The 26,101-nt window shown below is 41.8% G+C and overlaps 1 protein-coding gene across 1 annotated transcript in view; it reads left to right on the top strand.

Moving 5' to 3' along the window:
- Positions 1-19,099, top strand: part of stpg2 (sperm-tail PG-rich repeat containing 2) — a 34,638-nt gene extending 15,539 nt beyond the window's left edge. The window contains exons 11-13 of the mRNA XM_052068462.1: positions 10,243-10,405; positions 11,864-11,979; positions 16,087-19,099. Of these exons, the coding sequence (XP_051924422.1) occupies positions 10,243-10,405; positions 11,864-11,979; positions 16,087-16,248 (441 nt within the window). The 3' untranslated portion in view covers positions 16,249-19,099. The remainder of the gene's footprint in view (positions 1-10,242; positions 10,406-11,863; positions 11,980-16,086) is intronic.
- The last annotated feature ends 7,002 nt before the right edge of the window (positions 19,100-26,101 follow it).

The following is a 26,101-nucleotide window of genomic DNA, read 5'->3' on the forward strand; positions in this document are numbered from 1 at the left end:
AAACCATCATATATATATATATATATATATATATATATATATATATATATATATATATATATATATATATATATATATATATATATATATATATATTGTCTATATGACTAAATGTGTAAAAGTGGTTTGCTTTTGGTTTGACTCACTAACAGCAACTCCCTCTTGTTTGTGTTTTGCGAGCCTAATTTGCAACGTTTGTAGGCGGAGGAGCATCTAGGTTTGATGTGGGCGAACGCGCTAAAGCCCTTCTGCGGCACAAAACAAGTTAAAGAAAAGTCAGAAAAATCATGTAAAAAACACAAAAATGCTTGCTTGATTTTACATAAATGTCTATGCTCGGGCCCGTGTACCTGAGTGGCCACATGACCCAGGCTTTCACGCTGAGCCTCGCTGATGAGCACTTAACGAAAACGGGCCTGGGGACACGGTAGCTGTAGTCGTTAGCCACATGCCGCGCCACAGCCGAGGTCGTCGATGCGGCGACGCCTCCACTATCCCCGCAGGGGCCGATAGTAAAAAAAAGCAACTGATATTCCGGAAGCGGCGGTGTGGACATGCATAAGACGCATGAAAGGGATACAAGGAAGGATGAAGGCACTGCCACACCGTCTCGTCATCTGTTTCATGTGCAGCGAGACGCTTCATGTTGCAAGTGATGGCAAATATGAAAGCCGTACTCTGTCACGTTGAATGTCTGCACGTGGCCATGGAACACACCACGAGCACCTGTTATCTGACTCACTTTAATATTTCCTCTTTGATAGCTGCTCCTTCATTTCTTAGCAACATCTTTTGTTTGCTTTATTCCAGCAGTCTTATCCATTTGCATAATGTCTTATTTTCCAAGTCCGCTCTTTAAAGAGTACATGTTTTAATCCACGGCCATTGCCAGATTTATTTAAAGAATAAAAGACACAAGCATAACGTGTTACGGAAGTCTAACTTGTAAAGTTTTGTGTGTACATTAGGGCTGCTGCTATCCCATACTTCAGTATTTGGATATCCTTTTGAAAATGTTATCGAATGATCGGGTATTCAGATAAAAATTAAAAAGATATATTTTTGCTTGGTCGAAGACACAGAAGACAACAAAAAAAACCACATTCCCACCAAAATAGATTTTGGACAAATCTCAACCCCATATTTTTGTCTGAGTTATGATGATGTCACAACCACACGAGCAATTTTGCCTGGCTAAAACTGCACATTTGAGTTGGTTTGCTATAAAGCAATCACTGAGGAAGGGCAACGATCTCAGGCTGTCCGCATCAACGTGGGCATTTTTGTCTATTTTCACTAGTTTTGGAAAGCAATCCAACAATTCTCGCCAGCCTATAGGAGGCACTTGCTTAGCGGCTATCTGGAGCCTCTGTTAAGCGCTGCCAACAGGTGACGTGTAATACAACATCAGCATAATAACAGATCTTTTTGACACCCTTAAGTAGCGTTTGAACTTAATTTAAGGATGCCGTTGTGTTATTGATGTCAATGGCAACAGCTTGTGACTGCAATGTAAAGTAGCCCCAATTACCGTCGGGAATACGAGTCAAGAAAGCGACATGTCGCGACGCGCTGCCAAGAACAACTTCAAAGTAAAAGTATCCCAAGGCATCGATGTTCAGATGTTAATTCGTAAGGTAAGGTTTATTTTGAAGTTGGCCTTGTTGATGACGTGTTCCTGTCATGCATAGAATGAACACTTGTTGCTGCAGTTGGCTTGACTTTTTCTTGACGGTGTGCACGAAATAAATATCTAAATATATAAACAGGTACTCGAGGCTGAAGAAAGCACCAGGTGTTTCTTTTTTTTAAAACGAGGTTCTCAAAATATTTGAGGACCCATTTTCCCCTGTTTTCCAAACTGTTTTTAAAAGGCTGAGCCAGGCCTGGCAGAGTGTGACAAGCAAGGGTGGCTCCAGGATTTTTTTCTCTTGCAAAAGAGGGTCCTGACCTAAACTGGTCTGAGACAGTAATTCATAAAAATATTTTAGAAAACCAAATAAACTGCTCGAGGACCTCAACTGCGGCTACACAGATTTCTGACAGGACCAGATCCTCCCTGAGACCCGGTGGAGCGCAATCCATAGTGACAAGAAGTAAACGCAACTAAACTGGTTCATAAAGGGGTTTGTTTTAAACTTATTTTCTTCTCAAACAACAATGTCCTTCCTTTTTTACCTGCCTCCTTCCTCTCCTCTTTCTGTCTCTTCGCCTCATAATGGCCTCTTCTCTGCCGAGGTCGTGGGATACACCCGCAGGCAGCGCCCGGAGACAGCGAGTGAAGTATTTAATTTGGACCGATGTTCTCCCCTAAGGCGCTGTGGCATGGGTTCCTGCCTTCTATAGATTAGTGACACATTGCACTGTCCCCCCGAGCGACGGCGCACACTAGCTCTCACTGGCTCTTTTGTCACTTTTTTTTACAGCTCTTGCCTTTCTGCTTCTTCTTCATTGATGTCAATTTCATTCTTCCGCCACTTACGCTGAGATGGATGGAGGTCCGCACGGACTGCCACTGAGAGGCAGGCCGGCTCACGGCCAAGGACAATAGCCAGATGGCAAAAAAATGTTGACGTCCAATTTGAACGCAGAGACTGAAATTCAATTGGATGATACAGTAGAGGATGCTGGGCCAACTTTGGTCTGATTTCAAATGCCCCCATAAGGAATAATAGGAGTCGTTAAAGCTTTTATTCACAGTTAGTAACTGGACAGGCAACGATTGAAACTACATTTTAACATTGAGAAACAGTTATGTAAGTTTTGAAAATATCGACCTGCTGCGCACTAAAACTAATAGTAAACTTCTTGTTATGCTTGTGTGACAATTCAAAACAGATGTTTGTGGTCAATGATTTTCACATTACACTCATGCAAATGAGCCAGTGCAGGACCAATGCGGCTGACTGCTTTTGTAACCATGGTGACTTGGCGCAGAATTACTTGTTGAGCCCTGAGTCTAAAAAAGTCAATTCGAACTGTGAGCCCCCATAAAGACAGTAAAAACATTGGTTCTATTTGGGTTTTAACACTTGGCCGCAGCACTTAATCACCGCTACAGTTGTCGATGAGTGCGGCTTGCTAGCATAGTGATCTAGTAAGGACGTTTGCCTCAAGTTTGGCCCTGAGCGCTGTCCTTTTGTATGATGTTAGCATGTTTGCCCCATGCTTGCGTGGGTTTTCACATAGAACATACACTGTATGTAGGACCACATTTGGAGCTTGTGTGTGTATGTGTGTTTGTGAATCCTTGGCAGTACTCGCAGCCGCATCATTATTTTGACAGCTGACAAAAAAAATCCATAGCGAATCTATAAGTCCATTTGGTCCCCGGTCTGCCATAACTTGAGGCCGCAGTTGCGCTGCGTGTCATAAAAATGCAATGAAATAAATGTCAATAAGTGACAAACATACTTCTCTTGCCCTGTGGCGTCAACGCGTCACAGTCACCTTCTTTTTTTTTTTCCTTGCCAGATTATTTATTTATGTTCCGCCACATTTCATGTACCCTGTCTTTGTCATCAGTCTTGCTTTTTGCCCTGATTTTATTTCTTTTTATGACATCTGTCTTTTCGTCAACTTCCATAATGTACTTTTTTTTCTGAAACCAATGTCGTACCCGGCCTTTTTTTTTCCTTCTCCTTTTTTCCAAGCACATGTCCCTGACCTTAATGAGGTGCTCTCGCCTTGTCGGCCCGAGTGACTGATTCGTGTCTGTGAGCAGCGTCAAATTGCTTTTCATAACGTATGTGACCTTTATAAAGGGTACTTCTTTTCTCTGGTCCTGTCGACTTCACGCGACCAACTTTACTTGTCAGCAAACTCATGATTCTGACCTTTTTATTCACTTGATATTGAGTTATTTGTATGTGGAATGTCAAAAGTTGAACAGAATCTGTACAATTTGGTTGGATTTCAAAACATGTTTTCCCATATAAGAAGAAAAAAAAATAGAACTCATCAATTCCGTGGTCACACTGTCTAGACAATGTTGCAAACATTGGTAAACACGAGGACCTCAACACCAGGACCTGATGTGCCCAACCCTGGTCCAAAGTGACTCCAAACCCGACATCTTCATCTTGATTAATATTTGTCGCTGGAAAATAATATCCGCAGCAACACATATTGATGCAGAAACATACAAGTTATTTAGTAACCCGTTAATGGCATCACTGATGTCCATTTCTGGCACCGTTGGATCATCAAAGCCCAGGAATATTTAATGTCAAACTTACATACCAAGTCAAACCTAAGCAAAAAATTGATTCCTCCCTGAACTATGACCATCTTGTCCTTGTCAAATTCCGTCAAAATAATGTCACGCCAAATCTTAACATTTGGCTGTACCGTACAAGTTGTCTGGTCAAGATTTTCCCTTGTTTATTTTCCTTATTGCTTCCCTCCCATCGATGCTTTATGAGTCATTGTGTGTGTGTGTGTGTGCGTGACGCATGTAATAACAACCGCAGTGAAATATGTCTTTTAATATCCCGCCAGTTAGACTGAGCAAGCAGAGTGTTGTTGTCATCATAACTGATATTAGTGATGATAAAGTGGAAAATGCTGGAGACACATGCCTGCTATTATTATCACTGGTTGGCGGCTCTCATCGTAGCATGCAGCCAACAGATAAAATGCGTCCGCGTTGGTATTCGCGTCTGTTGTTGACATTATGAAATTTGTTCCAGTCAACAGTGTTCCTTTTAGTAACATCATACTGCTAATAATAAGAGCGTAAACACAACAAAATAGGCTACTTTTTTATCGATTAAAATGGTTGAATATTTTAAATGAAATATTCCAAAGAATATTCAGAACATTGGTTTCAACATTTTTAAATTACCCAATATAAGGTATTTGTGTCATAAAACTGCACCAAATAAATTCTGAAATGATCTATAAAATGTTACCTTTGTATTAATGTATTATGAATAATTGTTTACCAGTAAATGTATCAACTTACATATTTTTATATATTATCTATTTCAATTAAATATTTAATTGACCCTTAATTACAAAAGTATTGTTCCAGTAAATATCAGGCGTAAAAAAAGAAAAACAGATTTTTATTAAGATTTAAATGAGATATACGCATTGTATGTATGCGTAAAATGACAGAGTCCATTGGATTATTTTAAAACAATACCATGTATAGCACATATATTATCACGTAAGATATTTGAATCTTAAAAATTCATGCCACACAGCCATGGAATGAAATGGCATTAACAATGAGGACATTCCTAAGAAAGTCGAGTTTTCCCAGGAAAAAAAAAGTAACTAAGTAAGTTTTATCGGTGCACAGATGGTGAAGTTGTGTGTTGTGCATTTTGAGGTTTTATCATGTGTGGACACTCTCAAAGTGAGAAAATCTCCTCTAGCTGAGAAGTGCTGCTCATTGTTAGTTTCCCAGAGGCTGCCTGTTATAAAAACAAGCAGAGTGGAAAAACAAAAATAGAAAATGTTGGCGAAACGCAGCGTGAGTTTGAATCGGCTGTTGTCGTCGTTAACGGTGGCCCACGTGTCTACAACCTCACACGTATTGTGTGCTAAGCTAAAGAATCCTCCGTGGTGCGTCTTATTAATTGCTTAACTTTGACAACCAGCTGGTTGTCATGGCAACGTTGCTTTTTCATCTTCCACTATACATAACAACTGAGTGCCTTCGTTCCGTCAGTGGCTCATTCATTCATTCATCTTCCGAGCCGCTTGATCCTCACTAGGGTCGCGGGGGTGCTGGAGCCTATCCCAGCTGTCTTCGGGCAGTGGGCGGGGGACACTCTGAATCGGTTGCCAGCCAATCGCAGGGCACACATAGACGAACAACCATCCACGCTCACACTCACACCTAGGGACAATTTAGAGTGTTCAATCAGCCTGCCATGCATATTTTTGAAATGTGGGAGGAAACCGGAGCACCCGGAGAAAACCCACGCAGGCCCGGGGAGAACATGCAAACTCCACACAGGGAGGCCGGAGCTGGAATCGAACCCGGTACCTCTGCACTGTGAAGCCGACGTGCTAACTACTGGACTACCGGGCCGCCCCGCTGTTGTGTTTACTAAAGGGTAAATCCCAGAAGTGTCTGTGTTATATGCATCTACGCATTGCTGGTCTCTCTTTCTGGAATGACCTCCCACTGAACATTCGGCAAGCCTCCTCGCTGCCCGTCTTCAAAACCCTCCTCAAAACTCACTAGTATTCTTTGGCATTCGACTCAGCATGACTTAGATTTGTTCTTGGTTTTACTGTTTATACTGTTTATATCTCAAAGCACCGCATTATTTAAAATGAAAACACAGATTATGTAATTCAGCGAAAGCACCAAAGTCGAACGTCCGTCAAACACGTTCAATATGGTGTTCGATCACAATGTTGTATGGGAAAGTTTATGCCTCAAAAGTCAACCAACGAGAAGCCTGACATGAAGGTAGTTCCTGATGGAATGTTGTTGCTCCCCAAGTGCTTTCAGGCTCAAAGTCTTAAATGTGATCACATTTTTCTTAATGAAGCGGATTTCATTTGTATTGAGCCGCTCTTCCAACTCTCCAAGGCTGTCGTTTAGATTCATTTATGTGTTGCTAATCACATTGTCAGCAAGGACAATCAATCAGTTCATCAGTGGCGCTGCATATATGTTCCGCTTGATATTACAGTATTACATTTTCTTCATATGTCCATTCATCACCCTCCTTAAACTCCAGTCCAGCACGGTGTAGTCCACCAGCTGTGTCCGGCAGATGTTGGAGTCGCCAAGTGTTTACATGCCAGCACCCCACCCGTCGACGCAGGTGTGCACATTTTGATGCAGCAGCTGCATGTTTGAATACAGACAGATGTTGAAGAAGGAGCAGGTTGGTGGTTTGGGGAGCTAAGCAGCCACACAGATAGTCAAGTGGGAGTGCCGAGATTAATAAAGATGTAAAACGAAAGAGGCGAGCTGCTCGTTTTATTCAAGTGGGCCCTGTGGACTCGGCGAGGATGGAAGGGCGGGGGAGGAGGGTGGTGGTGTTCCAGGTGTGGTTGTACAGGGGGCGCACTGGCTGCCAAGGCTTACAGACAGCTTACTTCATTACAGCACACATACATCACAGGGAGACTGACTCTTGAACGCCTTCCAAGATCACGTTACATGGAGGTGGATTAGCTTTTTACAGCCATGCAAACACTTGATGAGTTACTGCAAAATCTAATGACAGCCCGTATTACTGTGCTTAGGGCTTGCGGTGTTGTCCGACCGCACTGCATCACATTGACGGATGCTCCATGCCACTGTAAAGCCAAACTACGATAATAAGCTCAGTGGTGAATGAAGACGTCTGTAGCACGGGCAGTCAAAATGGAATATGATTATCTTTGTGAAAGGCACATTGTTGTTTTGGATCGCTTTGATCCTGAAGATCATGCCTCGTGTTTCCAAAATATTCAAAAGTTGAGTTTCGCAAGTACTACTAACTTGATGAATGTATTAATTGTTTTGACTATTCTTGTTCAGCGTAACCCTAAATACTGCTTGTAATAGTTTAAATCTATGGACAAGTCCATTTGAATGTGGTGCAACTTCCTCCCTCACTTTTACTGCTTTTAGAGAGCATTTCACATTTTATTCCTTATTTGTCAGTGACGGTTATGCACAACAGTCCTACACAGTGTAAATAGGAGGAGTACATAATTGTAAATATCTCTGACGGTATACAATTGTTACTGGAAGCATTTACACAAGAGTGCAAAAGTCAGTACATTTCCTCACAAGTGGTATGACTAAAGTGCTACAATCAATTAGAAGTGCTAATCAATTAGATGCAAATGGAGCTGATACATGTTTTGTCTCTTGTACATTTCAGTTGAAGGCGTACGTACAATCTCATTATGGACTCATGACACACACCATACCTCAGCTGCTCAATACTATTATTTAGCAGATGCTTATCAGCTTCATGATGACACACCAGCTGTGCTTGTGCACCACATTAGCAGGCAATTCCAGGGAAGCCGGGGGGAAAAAAAAAAGGTGAAAATATTCGCTGTTGGCGAAATGGCGTTCACATTTTTCTCTCTTTTTTATTTTTATTATTATTATTATTATTGTTTATTATTATTGTTATTTTTTATAAGACAACACAAATGCGTGGAGATGTAGTATTAATGGTGAGATGGGTGTTTTAAGTGGAAAAAAGTGCTTGTCATTTTAATGGCTGACTAGTAATTATCAACTGCTTTTGTCACATAATCAGCTCAGAAGCATCAAGAGTCTAAATTTAACTTCTTGGAGGGATAACAATAGGACGATGGCCTTGGCATTAAAGGGGAAGTCAAATTGTTCTTTACAATAATATTTTCTTGTATCCTCACTCTTGCCACGTTTTTTTTTCCTTCTTTTTTTTTTTTTTGCAGCGGAGCATGTATGCCTCAACCAGAGTGGACACAGTGTATATCCCCCCTAACAGTCATATGTTTTATCAAAAATGAAAAATTGATGTCATGTACGAGTCAATATTTTCCATAAAGTTTTAAATCTGCAAAATTCAAGGAGGCGATGCTGTTTCCAGAAAGAAAATCACATTTTAAATAAGTTAAAATGATGTAATTTTCTTTGCTTTCTGTGTGCGTGCGTCATTTTGCTGTTAACGTTCTGGTACTTCTCTCCTCATCCTCCCACCGTGTCCATAAATCCAAAAGCGGAATCGCAGTCCTGGTTAGAGATGATTAAAGATGGACGACCAGTGAGAAAGAAGAGCCAAATGACAGCTCAGCTATGTTACGTCTAGATGGATGGTGTGGCTATATTCAGCCCTCACTATCAATTATTCACACTACAAGACTGATTTTTCTTCACTCGAAGCTGGCAGGGTTCTCGTAGGTGACACTCATTCTCCTGTCATGATTTTTGTCATTTCAAATTATTCAAACAGCACAGAGTTAAAGATGGGCTGATTGTGTGAAAATCACCCGTCGTATTTTTAGAAATACGGCATCTCTCCCTCTGTGGAGAAAAAGCGTGATGACGGGTCCACAAATTAGCCTTTGTTTGTCTGTGCTAGCAAGCAGCGTGTCGCCATATGTTGGCTAATAGTCCAACAAGTCTGGCTTTGTGCTCAAGCAAACAGATGGCCTGTGATGCTGACCCCAAACTGAAAAAAAATACAAACAGACAAAAATACACACACACCTTTATTTTTACTTTCTACTGTAACCGGTGGTGGTGTTCTTTTCCCAAATAAATAAAAATACCGGTAATCGTGTGCTCAAAGTAAATCATCCTAGCTGAAAAATGTCTTGTTGTTGTCAAGGTGAAGCCCACAATCAGAAAACTCTGCAGATAATGTTTTTCCTGTCTGTTACTAAATTAATTCTTGATCTAAAAATAGTCTTTTTTGATATGCATTATAATATTAATCACCGAAAGCTAATATCTTTGTCTGTTTTACTTTATGTTAACTGTTTTGTAAAGCGCTTTGTTACAGCTGCCGCTGTTGTGAAAGCGCTATATAAATCAGCATGTATTGTATTGTATTGTGTATTGTAGTGTATTTACAACCCCACACAATTATCTTAGAATTATATTTCATTTTTACTTTTCATTTTTAATCTGATAAAGAGCACCTTTTTGTTGTGTATGCGCCTGGCAAAAATGTTTTTATGTCTACTACTACTAATTTTAAATCCTACTCCCAAATTCTTTTTTGTTTATTTTTAGCATTAATACCCCATATAAGTTTTTCAACCACCTCACACACGATTATTCGGTCTTTTGCTATTTTATCTTCATGCCCCCAAAAGACAAATACCTTTGGGAATTTAAATTTTTGATGCAGGAAAAAAATCAAAATATTTTTCTTATTTGTGCATTTTTCTTAATCTAACAAAAAAGTGATTTTTTTTCTACTCGATTCGAAATGCCTCTTTTTTTTTCAGTTGAATTTTTTTGACCTTGCAAACACAACCATTTTAATGTATTTAATTTTCAAACCACCAAACATATATTTTTGGGTGGATATTTTAATTTGAATTCCTGAAAAAAAAGCCAGATATTTTTTTCCTGTATGCATTTTATCTTCAGTCTCTCATTCTAATTGTTCCCGCTTCATGCTAAATCAGCGAACTTTATTCCAACCTGTTCTGTGACAAATTCACCTCAGAGGCTGCGTGCTTGTGTGCTCCTGTTTTGTTTTGCACTTGTTACAATCCAAATAACATAATACACAGGAAAATAATTACTCAGGTGTTTCTCGCCCTCAGGATTCTCCTCCACCCAATACGTACAACATAAACAGTCCACCAAAGGGCACAAGTGGTCACTTTGAAGCTCGGAGTAAAGAAGCCAGAAGACGACAAAGCTGCTTCCTGTCAGCGGCACCGCGACAAACTGCTTCCTTTCTAGGCTGTGTGAACACTGGACCAGGTATCCATCCATACATACATACACACATCCATTCCAAGGTGTTTTGGGGTTTTTTTTTTGATCCAGGGACCACTATTCTGACAAAGAAGAAACCTCGACTGAACAACATATCTGGAACTTCACACAGGGTTGTGAAGTACATCAATGACATTTAATGCAGTCCTTTCTTTTGTAAATGTCCATGTTACCTGTGCAGTCAAAGCTTTGTCCGAGCAGCATGTAGCAGAATCTGAGTGGATTCCCTACCTCTTGTGTTGCTACCCTTTTCGTCACCACACACTGATGCATTGTGGCGGCACTGGCTGAACGCTGAAACCAGAAGGCCAGCGAATGCTTGCAATTTTTTCATGGATCGTTGGTTGAAAATCTCTGATCTATCCAGAACAGTTGCAGAAGCGGGAGTACAGAGAGAGTACCGCCCTTCGCTCTCCAATTAGCTCGCCATCTCGGCGGACCTCCGAGCTAATATTGACTTCAATTACAGTCTCAATGAAGAAAATGTTGTTTCAAAATGAATAGATTCCTGACTTAGTTGGATAATTTATGACTTGGCCCGTTTCACCATGGGACTCAACCCATGAGGCGCCTCCAACCGTTTAACCAAATTCCAATTTGCATATAAATAGATTTGCACTGTTTGCTGTGCTGTTCACCCCCTACCCCCCAACACCCCACACACACACATTTTGAAATGTGCTTCGTTTCGCACACATGCACTATTTTCTCCATGACTGAATTTGCATATATGAATAGGTCCACAGTGTATGGACCATTAGGGAACATTATAATCTTCATCATTCTAAAGGAAGCTAACTCTTGAAACACTGTGCACAGAAAGTCCCTGCAGGATGCCATATGTTGGCGCAATTAGAATCTTTGCATGATGGTTACTACGTAAGTATTGTTTCATGTGGGCCATATTTTTTGTGCTCAGCGCCAGTCAATGGCCAGTTGCGCCGATGTGGGACTGAACACAGCCAACTTGATTCCCAGCCGGTAAAAGCGGTTTCCCAATTCAGTGCCATCCAGGCAGTTGAAGCCAAGTTTTCTAAAAAGTGAAACAAAAGTCCTTGCTGTAGAAAACTTATCAATGAAAAACTGAAGGAATATGTTACACGTTTTGGGTGAACAGTCTCAGCAAATAGGCTGAGGGGGTTTCAGTACAGAGTCAACAGTTTTAAATAGTATGCGTGGGTTATGACAGTTAGCCTCAATTAGGTTTATTGAATGTTCACTTTTGGCCTCTTTAACTGTAATCTGGCCGTTAGTCTTTTCTGAATTGATAAGAAATCTGCAGCTTGTGTTTTTTTCCCCCACTTGCATTCGGCTTTACGGCACTCTTGCTTATCTGCGGGAGTTCTGTCGTTAACATCTAAAATTACAGAAATTGTACTACAGTATCCTCTTAGAAGTGTTTAATCTTATTCCCAAAATAAAATGCAATTGTTGTTTGACTAGGTCCAGGCGAGTATAACCCAAGTGTGAGATGCTCCCCTCCTATGTGTCTGATGGCCTCTCGAGAAGAGCGATTCAAAGAGAACACCGATACCAATCCAGGACCTGCCGATTACCAGGTACACTTCATACATATTGTGTGTTATCACAGTATATATATATATATATATATATATATATATATATATATATATATATATATATATATATATATATATATATATATATCGTATGATGAACATGCTATATCATCACCTAAAAAATATAATTTTGTGAGATATGATCAAGCACTTCACGCAACTCTGACAAAAACAACAGTTCGCATCCATGCTCAATGCACTGGTGTTATCGCAACACTCTGGCATTGCATCGCGTGAAAACACTCGGAATAAACACGAAAGCCATCGATGAATATCATCACCCATGTGAGACGTTCGCCTCAGTGTGACAAAGTCTCCTCGAGCAGCAGTCGTAATTGCCTTTTACAGGCTTCTTCATTTACATTATGTCAGATAGTTTCACTGAAGTCTTCTAATTTGTGTTTGATGTCTGCAAATAGTCGTGTTATGCAAAAATGACACAAGTACACACTTCTATTGATTGTGTATTTAATTTGATTTCACAGAAGTTTGCCCGGTATGGGATATAAAGTATATATACAGGAAGAAAACGAATAAAAAAAAGTAATGATATATTGTTTAACTATACATGAGAATGTTTATACAACCATTTTTAAACATTCCCTACCTTTTTGATTGGCGTAAAAAAATAAGTAAATCATCCCTTTCAGCAGTGATGCAGTGCAGTGATGCGGACGTTGTATCGGTCTGTCGTGGTGAAGAAGGAGCTGAGCCAAAGGGCGAAGCTCTCAATTTACCGGTCGATCTACGTTCCAACCCTCATCTATGGTCACGAGCTATGGGTCGTGACCGAAAGAACGAGATCCCGGTTACAAGCGGCCGAAATTAGTTTTCTCCGCAGGGTGTCCGGGCTCTCCCTTAGAGATAAGGTGAGAAGCTCGGTCATCCGGGAGGGGCTCAGAGTCGAGCCGCTTCTCCTCCATAGCGAGAGGAGCCAGATGAGGTGGCTTGGGCATCTGATTCGGATGCCTCCTGAGCGCCTCCCCGTTAAGGTGTTCCGGTCATGCCCCACCGGGAGGAGACCCAGAGGAAGACCCAGGACACGCTGGAGAGACTACGTCACCCACCTTGCCTGGGAACGACTCGGGATCCCCCGGGGAGAGCTGGACGAAGTAGCTAGGGAGAGGGAAGTCTGGGCTTCCCTGCTAAAGCTGTTGGCCCCGCGACCCGGCCCCGGATAAGCGGTAGATAATGGATGGATGGATGGATCAAAGAGAAAATAAAAACAAAATAAAAATGCATGTCATGCAAGAGTTTGGGTCTTGGGAGGTTTTAAAGGAGAATCTGTTGCGTTGGACCATTTTCACTATATTAGCACCATTGCTAATATAGTGAACATGGTTCAATTTGTGAAAATGGTTGTTTCTTGAACCAAACCAATTTCAAATTCGTTCTCTCAAGGCCCCGAGCCAGCCTTCAGTGGTATTATGTCTGTCAGTTAAGTCTCCATTGGAGGGCCAGCTCCCAAACACATGGCCCTCCACTGCGCTATGCAAACACTCCACACAAGTAGTTGCTCGTGTATTTGTTGTTTTTTTTTTCCAGTTTCACTTCGGATTATCGGTCCTGATCTCTTTCTGATTGATCAGAGTGGAAATACCACGATTAACACACTACACCACCGGATGCCTGCTAAGGATCATTTAGAGACAAGCAGGCCTTTGCCGACTTTGATTGCATGAATGAGAAAAAATGCTCATGTTTGTCCCCATTTTCAGTATGCGGAAAAAAAAATCTCCCATTTCACCCGATTATCGCTATGTGTGTATCCTGCTCGAGATATCATGACACGGAACAGCTGTCTTTTCATACGCCTCGTGCGGAAAGCATGCCGAAGCCCACGTCTCAGTAATTAGCTTTGTGACTGCGGCTACGTTTCGACACCATAGGGCGTTCATTCGGCACAGGGATGAGACGAGCTGGCTGCGATGAGTGTGGCGTGAGGGATGGATGTGGAAAGGTGGGAGGAAGAAGGAGCGGAGCTGAACAAGGTTGTTAAAACTGCTGGCGAGCAGATGGCGGCGCAGGGGGAATTGTACCTATTTGAGCATTAGCATCAATGCGTGCTCATGTGCGCTCGTCTGTGAAAGTGGCTGTAATGTGCTATCGCTGCCTTCTTGAGCTGCATTAGCCCGCTGATGGAGCTCATTTGGGGACTACGGCGCACCCTATGAGTCTCCTACTTCTGGAGAGTAGGCTTGATTACCTTTGCCCACGTACGACATCGCTCTTATTGGTTGGGCTTCATTTAACCGTGTGCGTGCGTGTGTGTGCTATACTTGAAAATGAAACGACTCGTGGATTAGTTGTGGAGCACAAACAAATGTGATTTAAAGGACGGATGTAAATCTTGAAAACGCGGCTTTCATGTTCATTATCTGCAAACCTTCCTCTGTTCTCTCGATGCGCTGGCTCCACATGAGACTTTTCAGACCTTTAATGATTCCCACTGTCCGACTCTTCAGTTGAAGTTACACTGCTCGTGTTTCACTTTTAGAGATGTGCAATTCTACAGTATATTTAGTAGACCCTAATGGCACCTAATATCCAGGCAGGCGTGTAAAGGACATTCATCTCATCAATAACCTTACACATCTTGTGAAATACAATCGCAGTCTCCTCTGCCAGTGCTGAACTACACTAAAACATCGTTTTTATAATGGCGGGTATGTTCCATACAGCCTCTGGTGTGACGTATTAATTGCTTGTTGAACTCCATCAGTTGCTTTCTATGCATTAGTGTATTTGCATTTCGCATCCCTGTCCCACCTTTCCGGTATACCCTTTCACAATGGCGCTTTCTCACCTCTGTTACATCTCTGACACGACTTTTGAAACTATAAAATTGAGAAAATGACCCGATTCTGTATCAGTTCCATTTATACGGAATGGCGACATGGGGCGGCGGGGTGTGTGGGGTGTAAAAACGGCAACTTTTAGAGGCTAAACGGCACATAAACTGCAGTGAAAGAGTTTCCCTCGCTGAGAAATACTCCCGTGCCTTCTTGTGCTGAGAAAGTGAATCCGTGTTGCCCCAAAAGCTCACACGTGAGGCAATTATGGACGGCCAGATCCGGATAGAGCATGGAGCGTAATCCGCTCTTCTTACCGGAGACAGCTTGATTCACCAGAGTCCAACACACATGCTGAGAACGGAATCGGTGATTTCTAACGTTGTGCGTATAATGGTAAAAGACAAAAGTTATTGTCATATCTGTTCAGTTTATTGTTATAATGCGCGTATGTGTACATAATTAGCGTTTAGCTTACGAAGCCACTGCTGAGTTTTCAATGTCTCGTACTGCATGTTTGCGCGTGCTCTGGGAAAGACTCTTGCAAACGTCTGTGTTGCGACCCACTAACACCATTCCCCGCATAGATCCCCCTTTTCCCTTTCCCCTCCCTGACCCAGCCAAACATCCCATAAATCTCCCTCATCATTGCCATGCCGATGCTGTCGTCACTTCCAAAGGGGATCTTAAGAATCCACCTCCAGTGCAACCCCTCCGAGGGTGACCCGCAGTTGAACCCGCAACCCTTTTCCCATCAGGATCAAGACGGAGATCTGAGCGCTCTGGCCTCTTGTGCCTAAATCCCCGCTACGACGTTTCGTGCATACTGATGATGTGCGCCATCACCAAGAGGTCACGGTGGGTCGAAGCTGGGGAGAAGGCTTGGCGGTCTGACAGGAAGTGGTTTGTCAAGCACTTCCTGGATGGGAGGAATACAGGATTTGTGGCTGTGTTTGAAATCACTCCCTTTCAACGATAAAGGAAGTTTGTCATTTTGTCGTGCTCTTTCAATTTGTAGTGAGCATAAGTTATCTCCAACACAGTGCCCCCAATGTGTCTCACAATGAATATTGAGAAGGTGGAGTAGCTTTTACTGAAGCAATGCGAATATATAATAGATAATGATGATGTAGTGCAAAAGCGAGTCCACACATATTGTTTAACTTAATCATGAACCACTGTGAGACAAAAACAAATCATTTTAAAGCATAATGCTTCCTCTTTACACTTGTCTTACCGGTAGTCAAACGAATATTAACCACCGACATCTTCTCTGTTTTGTGTTTGTGTACAGTTGAGTCCAGGCATCATGAACACTGTGCTAAAGGGAACCTTTAACGCGACTCTCAACAATCCTCTGATGCATCGACCCCGCCTCGCTGCCCATCTTCTACCGCAATACAAGGCCAGTGATGCCGTTTCCCACCATACCTTTGCTGCCACCACTATATCTTAAGTTACACAAGAGGGTACACACACCATTTAACTCATACAGAGACCCCACATATGACAAAGAAGAAATGGGGGGCAAAGGTAGTTGTCACAGCTGAAAAGTGAAAATATTTCAATCCACTCCCTCCTTATGTCGCGGGGTTGGAGGATGACATAAAAGTGGCCAGCGACAACACAGGGGTCGTATTTTTCGCTATTTGCTACGATGGATATATGTTCCTTTGTATTCGGCGTAGGCAAATTCGTACACATCTCAGAGCTCGCTACAGTGTATCAGTAAGTTACGCTAACACACTAGTCAAGTCAAAATACGGTAAATTTTTGTATGATAAACATGATTCTACTACATCAGGTATCACACTGTGGTTGACTTGCACACAGGAAGCGCTGCAAACTCATTTATCATGTGCCATTCTTAGCCTCGAAATGTCAGGACTCCATGTATCCTGCTTCAGCAAAGCTCAAAGTCAAGCGGTGGATTAGGGAGACTCTTCCATTCCTCTGATGAAGATTTTCATTGGAATATGTCATAGATCACATTTACTTACCCTGAATTTACAGCTGCAGATTTTTCGCACTCAATTGGGGTGCGGAAAAAAAAGAAAAAAAAACACGTACATTTTTTCTTAATGCTTGCAGGAAGCAGTTTGGATAATCTCTTCGTTCACACTGAATATATCAATTTACAGCACTTTAGAAAAAAAAGACATTTGATTGAACTAAAATTCTCAAACATCTAATCTAAAAGCTGCAAGTTGGCTTTCTAGCATATTGCTTTTATAGGCTTGTAGCACCTCCTGAGGGAGCATGTTTTATTTAATGACAAGTAGCTCAGAAGACAATTCGAGGGTGGAAAAAAAAAAGCCATTAAAACGCCTAAAGGTCCAAAGCCATATTTGCAGACTGGGCATAAATCACAGGGTCGTTCATTATGTAGAGTTCTGCTGACCAAAGTTGCATAGATTACTCATAACTCTTCACCAATGTGGTCTTTGCACGCTAATGAAATTAGCCTTTTAATTGACACTTTACGCATTACAAAATTCCTATTTTCCCACTGGGAATAATGACTGTTGACATCAAATTGTTAGCGAAATAATACCAAAGATGAGCTGCAGCATTTAAAACAGCGCCTGCTCAAGTCAAACATGATACTTTTTAACATTATTCTCTGTCATACAAGTGTATACATACTGTACACTACTCACAAAACAAGTTATAGCCAATGCTTTCAGGGGAAATTTTAGAATCAACCAAAAATACACTCTTAATCTCACAGGTGACCTTACTGAGTGTTTGTTGTGTCAACATTGCTAGCAAGATTATTGCCTTACTTTGCAAAGCTCCCAACATGCTACTAGTTGCTGACCAAAGCCACGCCCCTCGCTAATATCAACAAGCACAAATTCACAGAGAACACACATCAGCATCAACAAAATAGCTGGGCCAGCAATAGAAAGCTAGCATTAGCACCTTAATATGTTTGCATTAGCCATGAATGCTACATTGGCATGACTTTCACTTTTTGCAAACTCCCCCATTAAATTAAAAGTTAAATACAACTGAACTATACATGGCCAGTGATTCTGTCGTGTACCACTAGGAGTGAGTCTGCGTACAACTCTTGGTACTCCTACCTTTTAGAACCGCAAAGATATTGTAAATAAATGCAAGCCTGTGTACAAGCAGAGGGAAGATGAGAAAAGTCGACTAGTATTTACGCCTCCCTTGACAGTCGTCTTTACCTTTTTTTCTTTTTTTTTATCCCTGTGAGCTGTTTTACCATCAGTGATCTAATTAAATGAAATAAATCAGGCGGTCACAGCCCCACCTGATTCCCGGACTATCTCCCACACCCCCAACCAATTGTATAAATCTCCATTATGGCGCATTACGCGGCACATCACTCATGTTGTTTATTGGTGGGGAAAATATGTAAACAGAGCCGAGCCCCGTAAAACAGTGATGGATGCTCAAACGGGCACTCCGCCGCGTCAACGGGCCACTAAGCGACGTCTCGTGCGGGCTCAAAGACATACGGTGCGTCGTCCTGAAACCCGGATTTCATTGTAGGCTTCTTTTTATGTCCTCATTCGCTAAAGGGCTCTGTCTCCGAGCATTATTTAATCTAATCAGCTTGACGCTCTCTCCCTCAATAGAGCTCTTGATAATTGTAAAATGGAGGTTGATCAGGGTTTTTGTTTTTTTGTTTGTTTTTTATTGGTTAGCAAACGCCAGACAGCTGCTGGAGTAGCCACTTAGGGAAGATGATTCTGTATGCAAATGAGCTTGACTTCACTAGGGGACAAAGCAATACAGACTTTTATTATGTCACTGTCCAACAAAAAATGTTATTTTCCCTTTTTTCCCGAAACAAGACCTACAAAAATAATTAAATGTATAAAAATCACTGACACAACAATAAATAAAGTTCTAATAAATACTAATGAATACATATTAGAACAGTGTGAATCAAGATAGATGTGCACCTTTAAATCATATGATAATAATAACAGCGATGATCCAAATAAAAATCTGTAAGATATTAACAATGGTGTATGATATTTTAAATATGCAAAAACTGTTGTGTTTTATGCCTCCCTTTTTTTCCCTATTACTTCAAGGGAAATTCTCTGACATTTATTTCACACGCATTCTAAAATAAAAATTGAGAATATCGCAAATTTAGCATAATTCTTCCTGTGTGTTGCTTTTTGTATTATTTCATTGGAATGCATTCTTGATTTTTATGATCATTCTATTTTAATTCACAATTTCTTACATATTTTGTAATTTAAATATATTTTTTTGATTATAATGTTGATTTTGTGTTTTCATTAAAAACCTGAACGTCATTCATTTTTACTTTCATCTTGATTTCTAAATTTATTCACACATTCCATCATTCTACGCCCCCCGTGACGCCACTGCTGCCCCCCCCCCACCCCCCACACACTGATTTGCTTGGAGAAAGACAAGCTTCAACTTCCTCGTCCATGATATTGTTTCTTACGTGAGGAGTGAAGGCCTCCTGATGATTTTCTTAGTATAGATGCCCACCGCTCCTCGCCCACACGAGAACTTCTCTGTCAAAAAGTGAAAGTCATCAGAGCTCAGAGTGCTTTAAAATCAATCCCCCCCGCTGACCTTATAACGCGCGGCGTCGATACATGCAAATGAAAAGCTCTATACTTAGCCGCCCATCATCTGGAGGTGACAGGAACGAGGCAACGCCGCGGTGGGAAGCGAGATTAGCTGGTCTCTTTAATTAAAGAAGAGAATAACAGTACAGTCTAATGGGGGAAAGAGTCCATGCGGAGGTTAACGAGTGCTGACAAGGGCGGGCCAGACGAGAGCACAACAGTAAAGCGGATGTCAAATACATTTTTTACCCAACAGATGCTAACATAGACATGTAGCGAGACTCACTGAAGAGCGTCCCCTTGTTTTTTTCGAGGGTGGGGGGGTGAAGCAGCTACTCTGTACGAATACCAGGGCTCTTTGGCGAACTCCTACTCCGGCCAGATGAGCCCCAATTGTTAGCTGCTATTCGAGACAGATGGACCCCCGCTAGATGGTGAAACTCATTTAGCTAATGCGGGCGGAACGAGGCATCAAAGTTTGACGATCATTTGCAGGGTTCGCCATCACGATAGGGAGTGCGGGGGCCTGTTCTGCTCTAATTTTAGTTTCACTGTGCAGCGGTTCACGTCGCTGGCTGCTATGATAGCAGGTGTCTGCTGTCAACTGTTTTGTGATTGATGTCTCGCTTTTAGAGTGGCTCGTAAACAGGATGTGTTGTAAAAATACATGATTTATAACAGTGGCTTTTAAGGGAGATGGTTAAAATGTCCTACCGTACACGTTTAGAAAGGTACAATAAAACTTACATTTAATTCCACTCTGATTAAAATGGATAGAAGTATCTGTTTTTAAATGGATTTATTTTCTCCTCCAGAAATGTTTTTTTCTCGCTATATGTTTTATACCAGATTTTTTTTGTCAAAGAAAAGATTGAATATTTTTTAATCAAAACAAATATGCTAACTTTATCTTGACATGACACCTTTTTTATTTATTTTTATTAAAGAAAATACTCCCACCTCCTCCCCAAGAAAAACACCCAAAAAATATATAAAATATCGTCTCCTTCCCCCCTAAACAAAATGACAAATTTATTTTCAGGAAATATCCATCTATCCATCCATCCATTTTTGAATTTGCTTATCCTCACGAGGGTCGCGGTCATGTTGGAGCCCCTTCCAAACTGTCTTTGGGCAGCAGGCAGGAAACACCCTGAACAGTCCACACATTGACGAAAAACCATTCGCGCTCGCAATCACACCTTGTAAGTACCTGGAGAAAACCTGCACCTCTGCACTGTGAGGTGGACCTGCTAACCACCTGACTACGCTGCAACCTCCAGGAAATATCTTTTTTTTCTCCTATTTTACTCTCTTTCTGAAAACATATCATTTATTCATAAATCGTCAACTCTTCTACCTGTTATGCAACATCTGTCAGTGAAATTCATTTTCAATATATATTTTTTTCTTGAACAATTACATTTATTTTTGAAAATATCTGCCTTTTTTGCTGAAAATATTGATACGGCGGAATAGAATATGACCGTTGAAAAGGTATCCTTTAATTTGTTTTTCACCGCCTGTTGTTTGTTAAAAAAATCGGTTGGCAGTCTGTGCACATGACTTTGACGCACACCCACACACCGGAGCTTTCCCACCTGTGTCTTATATTGTGACATATTGAATCCATCCCAAAGCTGTGTTTGCGCCAGTCGCCGCTCGGGACCTGGCGGCCACTCATCCATCTTGTCTCTCTTTGCTTTGGGGCACCACCACTACGTTGATCCTGATTGGCAGTCATTATGCGGAACCCCCCCGACCCTTCCACCAGTCCCCTATGGGCGCACACGCATCATTGGTTCAGAGCAGATTTGCAGGCGGGTCCAGATGATGGAGGAGGACAATGAGGAGGGAAGTATGCATGCGTGTTTTATTGATGGGATGCAGTTGCACTCTGCTTCAGTGGCACTTTGGGTGTCAGAAAAGCTGAGCTGCATTGTATTTGTTTATACTGGGTCGATAGGTCGAGTGAAAGAAAATTCTACTAAATAGGAACACCGTGGCCCCGAACCTAAAATTTGAGGATCACCGGCACAAAGAGTTAGGAATACACACTGTATGTAAAGGTACTTGCAAGTAGAATATTCCCATTTCCTCTCATTTTCGCCATATGACTGCATATATTGACAATAAGTCATCAATGTTTTAAATTCAAATTTTATTGCGCACGATAACACCAAGACCTGCCTCTTTTCACACATTAGCCAATCAGAGTGATCATTCACCTGCTGCCCTATCTATCTATCGAGAGAGGGAGAGAGAGATATTAAATGTTGGCTGCATCCACGAAAGAATAGCACAAGCTTGTAAACTGTGATAAACAGAGTAAAATGTTTAACTGAAAGAATTTTTTTCCACTTTTGTTTTGGGTTTTTTTGCGGGTGGGGGGGGGAATCATTTAAGCGGGAATTACTTTTGATGTTTAAGTGGAGTTTTTCTGCCCGTACCTGTTCAGAATGTCTGCATGCGGTCTGTGTGTGCACTTCCTTCCTTGGCGTTTTAAGCATGGTGAGCCACTTTAAATGGAAATATACTTGACATTTAGGAGGAGACGTAATCAGCGTCTATTAGAAAGCAGCTGATTTCCTCCTCGGAGCTCCCACTGCCTTCACCAGCCAACACCCCCACCCCACCTCCCCTCCCTCCCTGCCACTCCATCTATTTTCCATCCCTCTCGTCAGTATATCATTTCTTCCTCACTCTTGTGATTTATTTCTTTTCCGCCCGTCCACCGCTGCCAGCTCCTCTGTCTCCTTTTCAATTGGATTTACCTGTACGCTCTCTTCCGCCTCCTCCTCCCATCGCTCCTTTTTACAGTCTTTTCCCAACACCCCCGCCGGGGCGAGCGTTGCTGAAGAATAGACGTCTGATTTCATTTCCATGTTTTTCCTCGACGTCATTACCGAGGCTCATTGTCGAAAACACGGCGGCGTCCTTGTATCGGGGCAAATCATGCAAAGTAGTGAATCATTGGCGGTGGTGTTTAGGGTGTTGGGGTGGGGGTGGGGGGCTACGTTGTGAAGCAAAGGAAGCATACAAACAAATCCGCAATGATTGATGTTGAAACTCGGCTGTGAGTCAGGACCCCTCGGTGTATTGGCGTAGTTGATGACTTGATTACGGCACGCGCTTGCTGTAGATTGGTTGTCTTCTCTGACGTACTACTGCCGAGGATTGGGGTTATGATAACACAAACGGATCATTGGAGATTCACTAAGTAAGAAAGAAAAATCCCGCACTGTCTTGTAATAGGGTATTCCATTCCTATGAGGATGATGTCACCAAATTTGTACCCAAGTTGGGATCTCTAACCTGTTGTTTCCCTACCTTTACATGTTAAGCCAAGGCCCATACGGGATTTTACATTAGAAGATTCTCGCAGCACACCACAAAACAACAAATATTTTACGCATTTATTGAAACCATCATGACATCCATCCGTAGTTATGCTAGTTATTGCAGCATACGCAGGGGAGTCTGCCCACCGGTTTAATGGGTTTATGGGTGACATTCTGCATTCGCACCCATGGTACGAACACAATGGCTTCCAAGAGGCTGTTCCTCACTTGAATTGTTGGCAAATTGGAGCACACTAAATTTCCCGTACGCCATGATGTTGCGCGCGGTTACAAATACGGCAGTAACGACTTTAACGAGTGAATGGTTTGAAATTGGATGTTCGTAATTCGGGTATCTGCTGTATAGCGGAAGTAACGCTTGACAGTAAAATTGTTAATTTCAGTCGAAAACAGCGTGTAAGTTTGCCCAACTTGACGGCTGCCTGAGATTCATTCATTCATCTTCCTAACCGCTTGATCCTCACTAGGGTCGCGGGGGGTGCTGGAGCCTATCCCAGCTGTCTTGGGGCAGTAGGCGGGGGACACCCTGAATCGGTTGCCAGCCAATCGCAGGGCACACAGAGACGAACAACCATCCACGCTCACACTCACACCTAGGGACAATTTAGAGTGTTCAATCAGCCTGCCACGCATATTTTTGGAATGTGGGAGGAAACCGGAGCACCCGGAGAAAACCCACGCAGGCCCGGGGAGAACATGCAAACTCCACACAGGGAGGCCGGAGCTGGAATCGAACCCGGTACCTCTGCACTGTGAAGCCGACGTGCTAACCACTGGACTACCGGCTGCCTGAGATTGCTGAACAAATTCTGGTTATTTCTGATTGCACAATCGCAGTAACTATTCAGAATACCATCTTTTGACAAGTCGTATCGCATACTTTGTATTGTTGCATTACAAAAAAAAAGAAATACAATTGGCATTTAGTTCTGCGTTAACCTGAGAATTTGCATTTTAGAAACTCTTTCCAATGTTCATATTCCGGTTATCGCACTGGTTAATCTGATTGAGTGAGTTGTGTGGAATGGAATACAAATGGAACGGGAGGGATACAGCGAGGTTAGGAAGGTTGGCTAGGGCCGGTTAGAGCAAAAACATCAAGTATGTACAAAGTAGACTTTGAGAAGGAAGAAGCACGCTGCCCTTTTGGCCTCAGTAAACATGAAAATAAACTGGTCGAGAAAGTGTGTTCTTTAAAAGCTTCTACTGTGAATAGAAATTTGTCATCTGTTGCCGTTCCGCCAGTGAACTCTCCACACCCACAAGTGACATGGCTGTCACTTTTCCCCCCACCGATGTAACGATAATTATGCGCCCCCGCAAGAAGAACGTGAAAAGAAAAAGGGGAAAAAGAAATGTGAAGTTGAAGTTAATCTATTTCTCCGTCTCCGCGCCGTGCGAGATTGATGGACAGGAACGCCGTCGAATGCCTTCAAGGCAACGCGGTGAAGGTCAAGTGGATTTCAAGATTTCACAAGCAAAGTGATGCATGGAAGTCTTTTTTTTTTCTTTGAAGAGGGCAGCTGTCAGGATTTGAACTCTTAAGGCATATATATGTATGTATATGCACAGCGATCGATCCATACTGACAGGATTTGTTGGAACCTGCATATCAGTGTGTTAATAATGCAGGAGTTTGTTCTTTGTGGGCCTCCAACAAGTCATTTCTCGCTGACTTTGTGGCACTTTTGCACTGAATCTTTTGCGTTTATTTTCATAAATGTATGCTCCTCTTCAAAAATATTGGACTGAACATAATGTGAGCACTTACATTTTTCGACCACTTCTTTCGGGGCAGGATTTTGCCGGATGATGATAATGACCGTGTGCAACAGCATCCTGACTCCCACAACATGAATATGTGCTGTTCCAAATGAAAACTGTCTTTGCCCCAAGCCGTTTCAGTGTAGAAATAGTGAAACGTTTGGATGTTTTTTTTTTCTTTTTTGCAATGAATTGTTTTTGGTGTTTGTCCTTCTCTAAAGTGCTCTGTAATGACACCATCACTCAGAAGACAATGGCCTTTTCTTCTAATCCGGGCAGCATTTACTGTTGTTGAGCAGAAGAATGCTGTTTTGGTTATTGGAACGGACAGTTAAGCTTCTTTTCATTTCTAAAAGCCCGCGCATCAGACGGGAGGGGAAGATGTTTAGACACAGCTTATACCAGCAGATTCAAAGCTATCAAAAGCGACGGAAGAGCCATGGGGGCGGAGGAAACCGAACGCTCGTCCTTCGTCAGGCCATTTGTAAAGATTTCTTCCAGACAAAGAATATATATCTCCGGTGCTCATCCTGACTTTTACTTTCTTACGGCTCAGGAGGCGATTAATCAGTATAATGCATTTAACCAATTATGCCTGATTTGATCTGGCTGCGGGGCTAATTTAATAGATATCCTCTGTGATTTACGAGGGGATGTTTATTGCGAGGATGCGCCAATGTTCAAATGGACGATAAGGCGCTTTGAAGGGATTGCGAGATATGCTACGTCCAAGCTAACCTCTCCGGATAACAATGAAAAGTAGATATATAGATATGCAGTATATGAAAAAAGCCAAGCTTTTTTTAAGCCAAAACAAAATGCGTTTCTCCCCTACTTTTTTTGCCGTTTCTTAAAAGTATCTCATGAAATTATAGCTTTTCTCTCCCAAATATTTTATTTTCACATTCACTATTACACATAAAAAAATGACAACTTCATTCTTGTAAAATCAACTTATTCTCAAAAATGTTCCCCTATGAAGCATCACATTCCCCCTACATACTGATGTTGCATGAAGGGTTTCCCTTCAAAATATTATTTTTCCTCAAATAAATGCTTTTTTAAAATCAATACTTTTTTTCTGAAAAAGAGTCCCCTCAAAATAATTTCACCCACTTAAAGGACTTTTTTTCCCAAACCAAAGATATTGAGTAATATTAGAGTATCGTATTTAACACACTAAAAGGTGCACTGGATTATGAGGCGCACCTTCAATGAATGATCTATTTTCTAATTTTTTTTATACATTGGACACACCGCATTAAAAGATGCAATCTACAATGCATCCACTAGATGGAGTTATGCTCAAGGAAATACCAACCGAACGATCAGATGTCAGTAAAACTTATATAATAATGCAGCGACACAGTTCACTTAACCAACAGCAAGTTATGACATTGACTCGTTAACGTTGATCTCTCTTGCAGCTGATCTATTTCCGTGTTCAACTGCGTAACCTAAAGTTTGAACTCTGCATTGTCAGCATGTCTCGAGCTAGGCACATCGGGTTTAAGGCGCGCTGTGAGCTTTTAAGAAAATGGAAGGCTTTTCGGTGCGCCTTTTAGTGCAGAAAGTATGGTACTATTTT

The sequence above is a fragment of the Hippocampus zosterae genome, chromosome 6 (assembly GCF_025434085.1).
Source record: "Hippocampus zosterae strain Florida chromosome 6, ASM2543408v3, whole genome shotgun sequence".
NCBI lineage: Eukaryota > Metazoa > Chordata > Actinopteri > Syngnathiformes > Syngnathidae > Hippocampus > Hippocampus zosterae.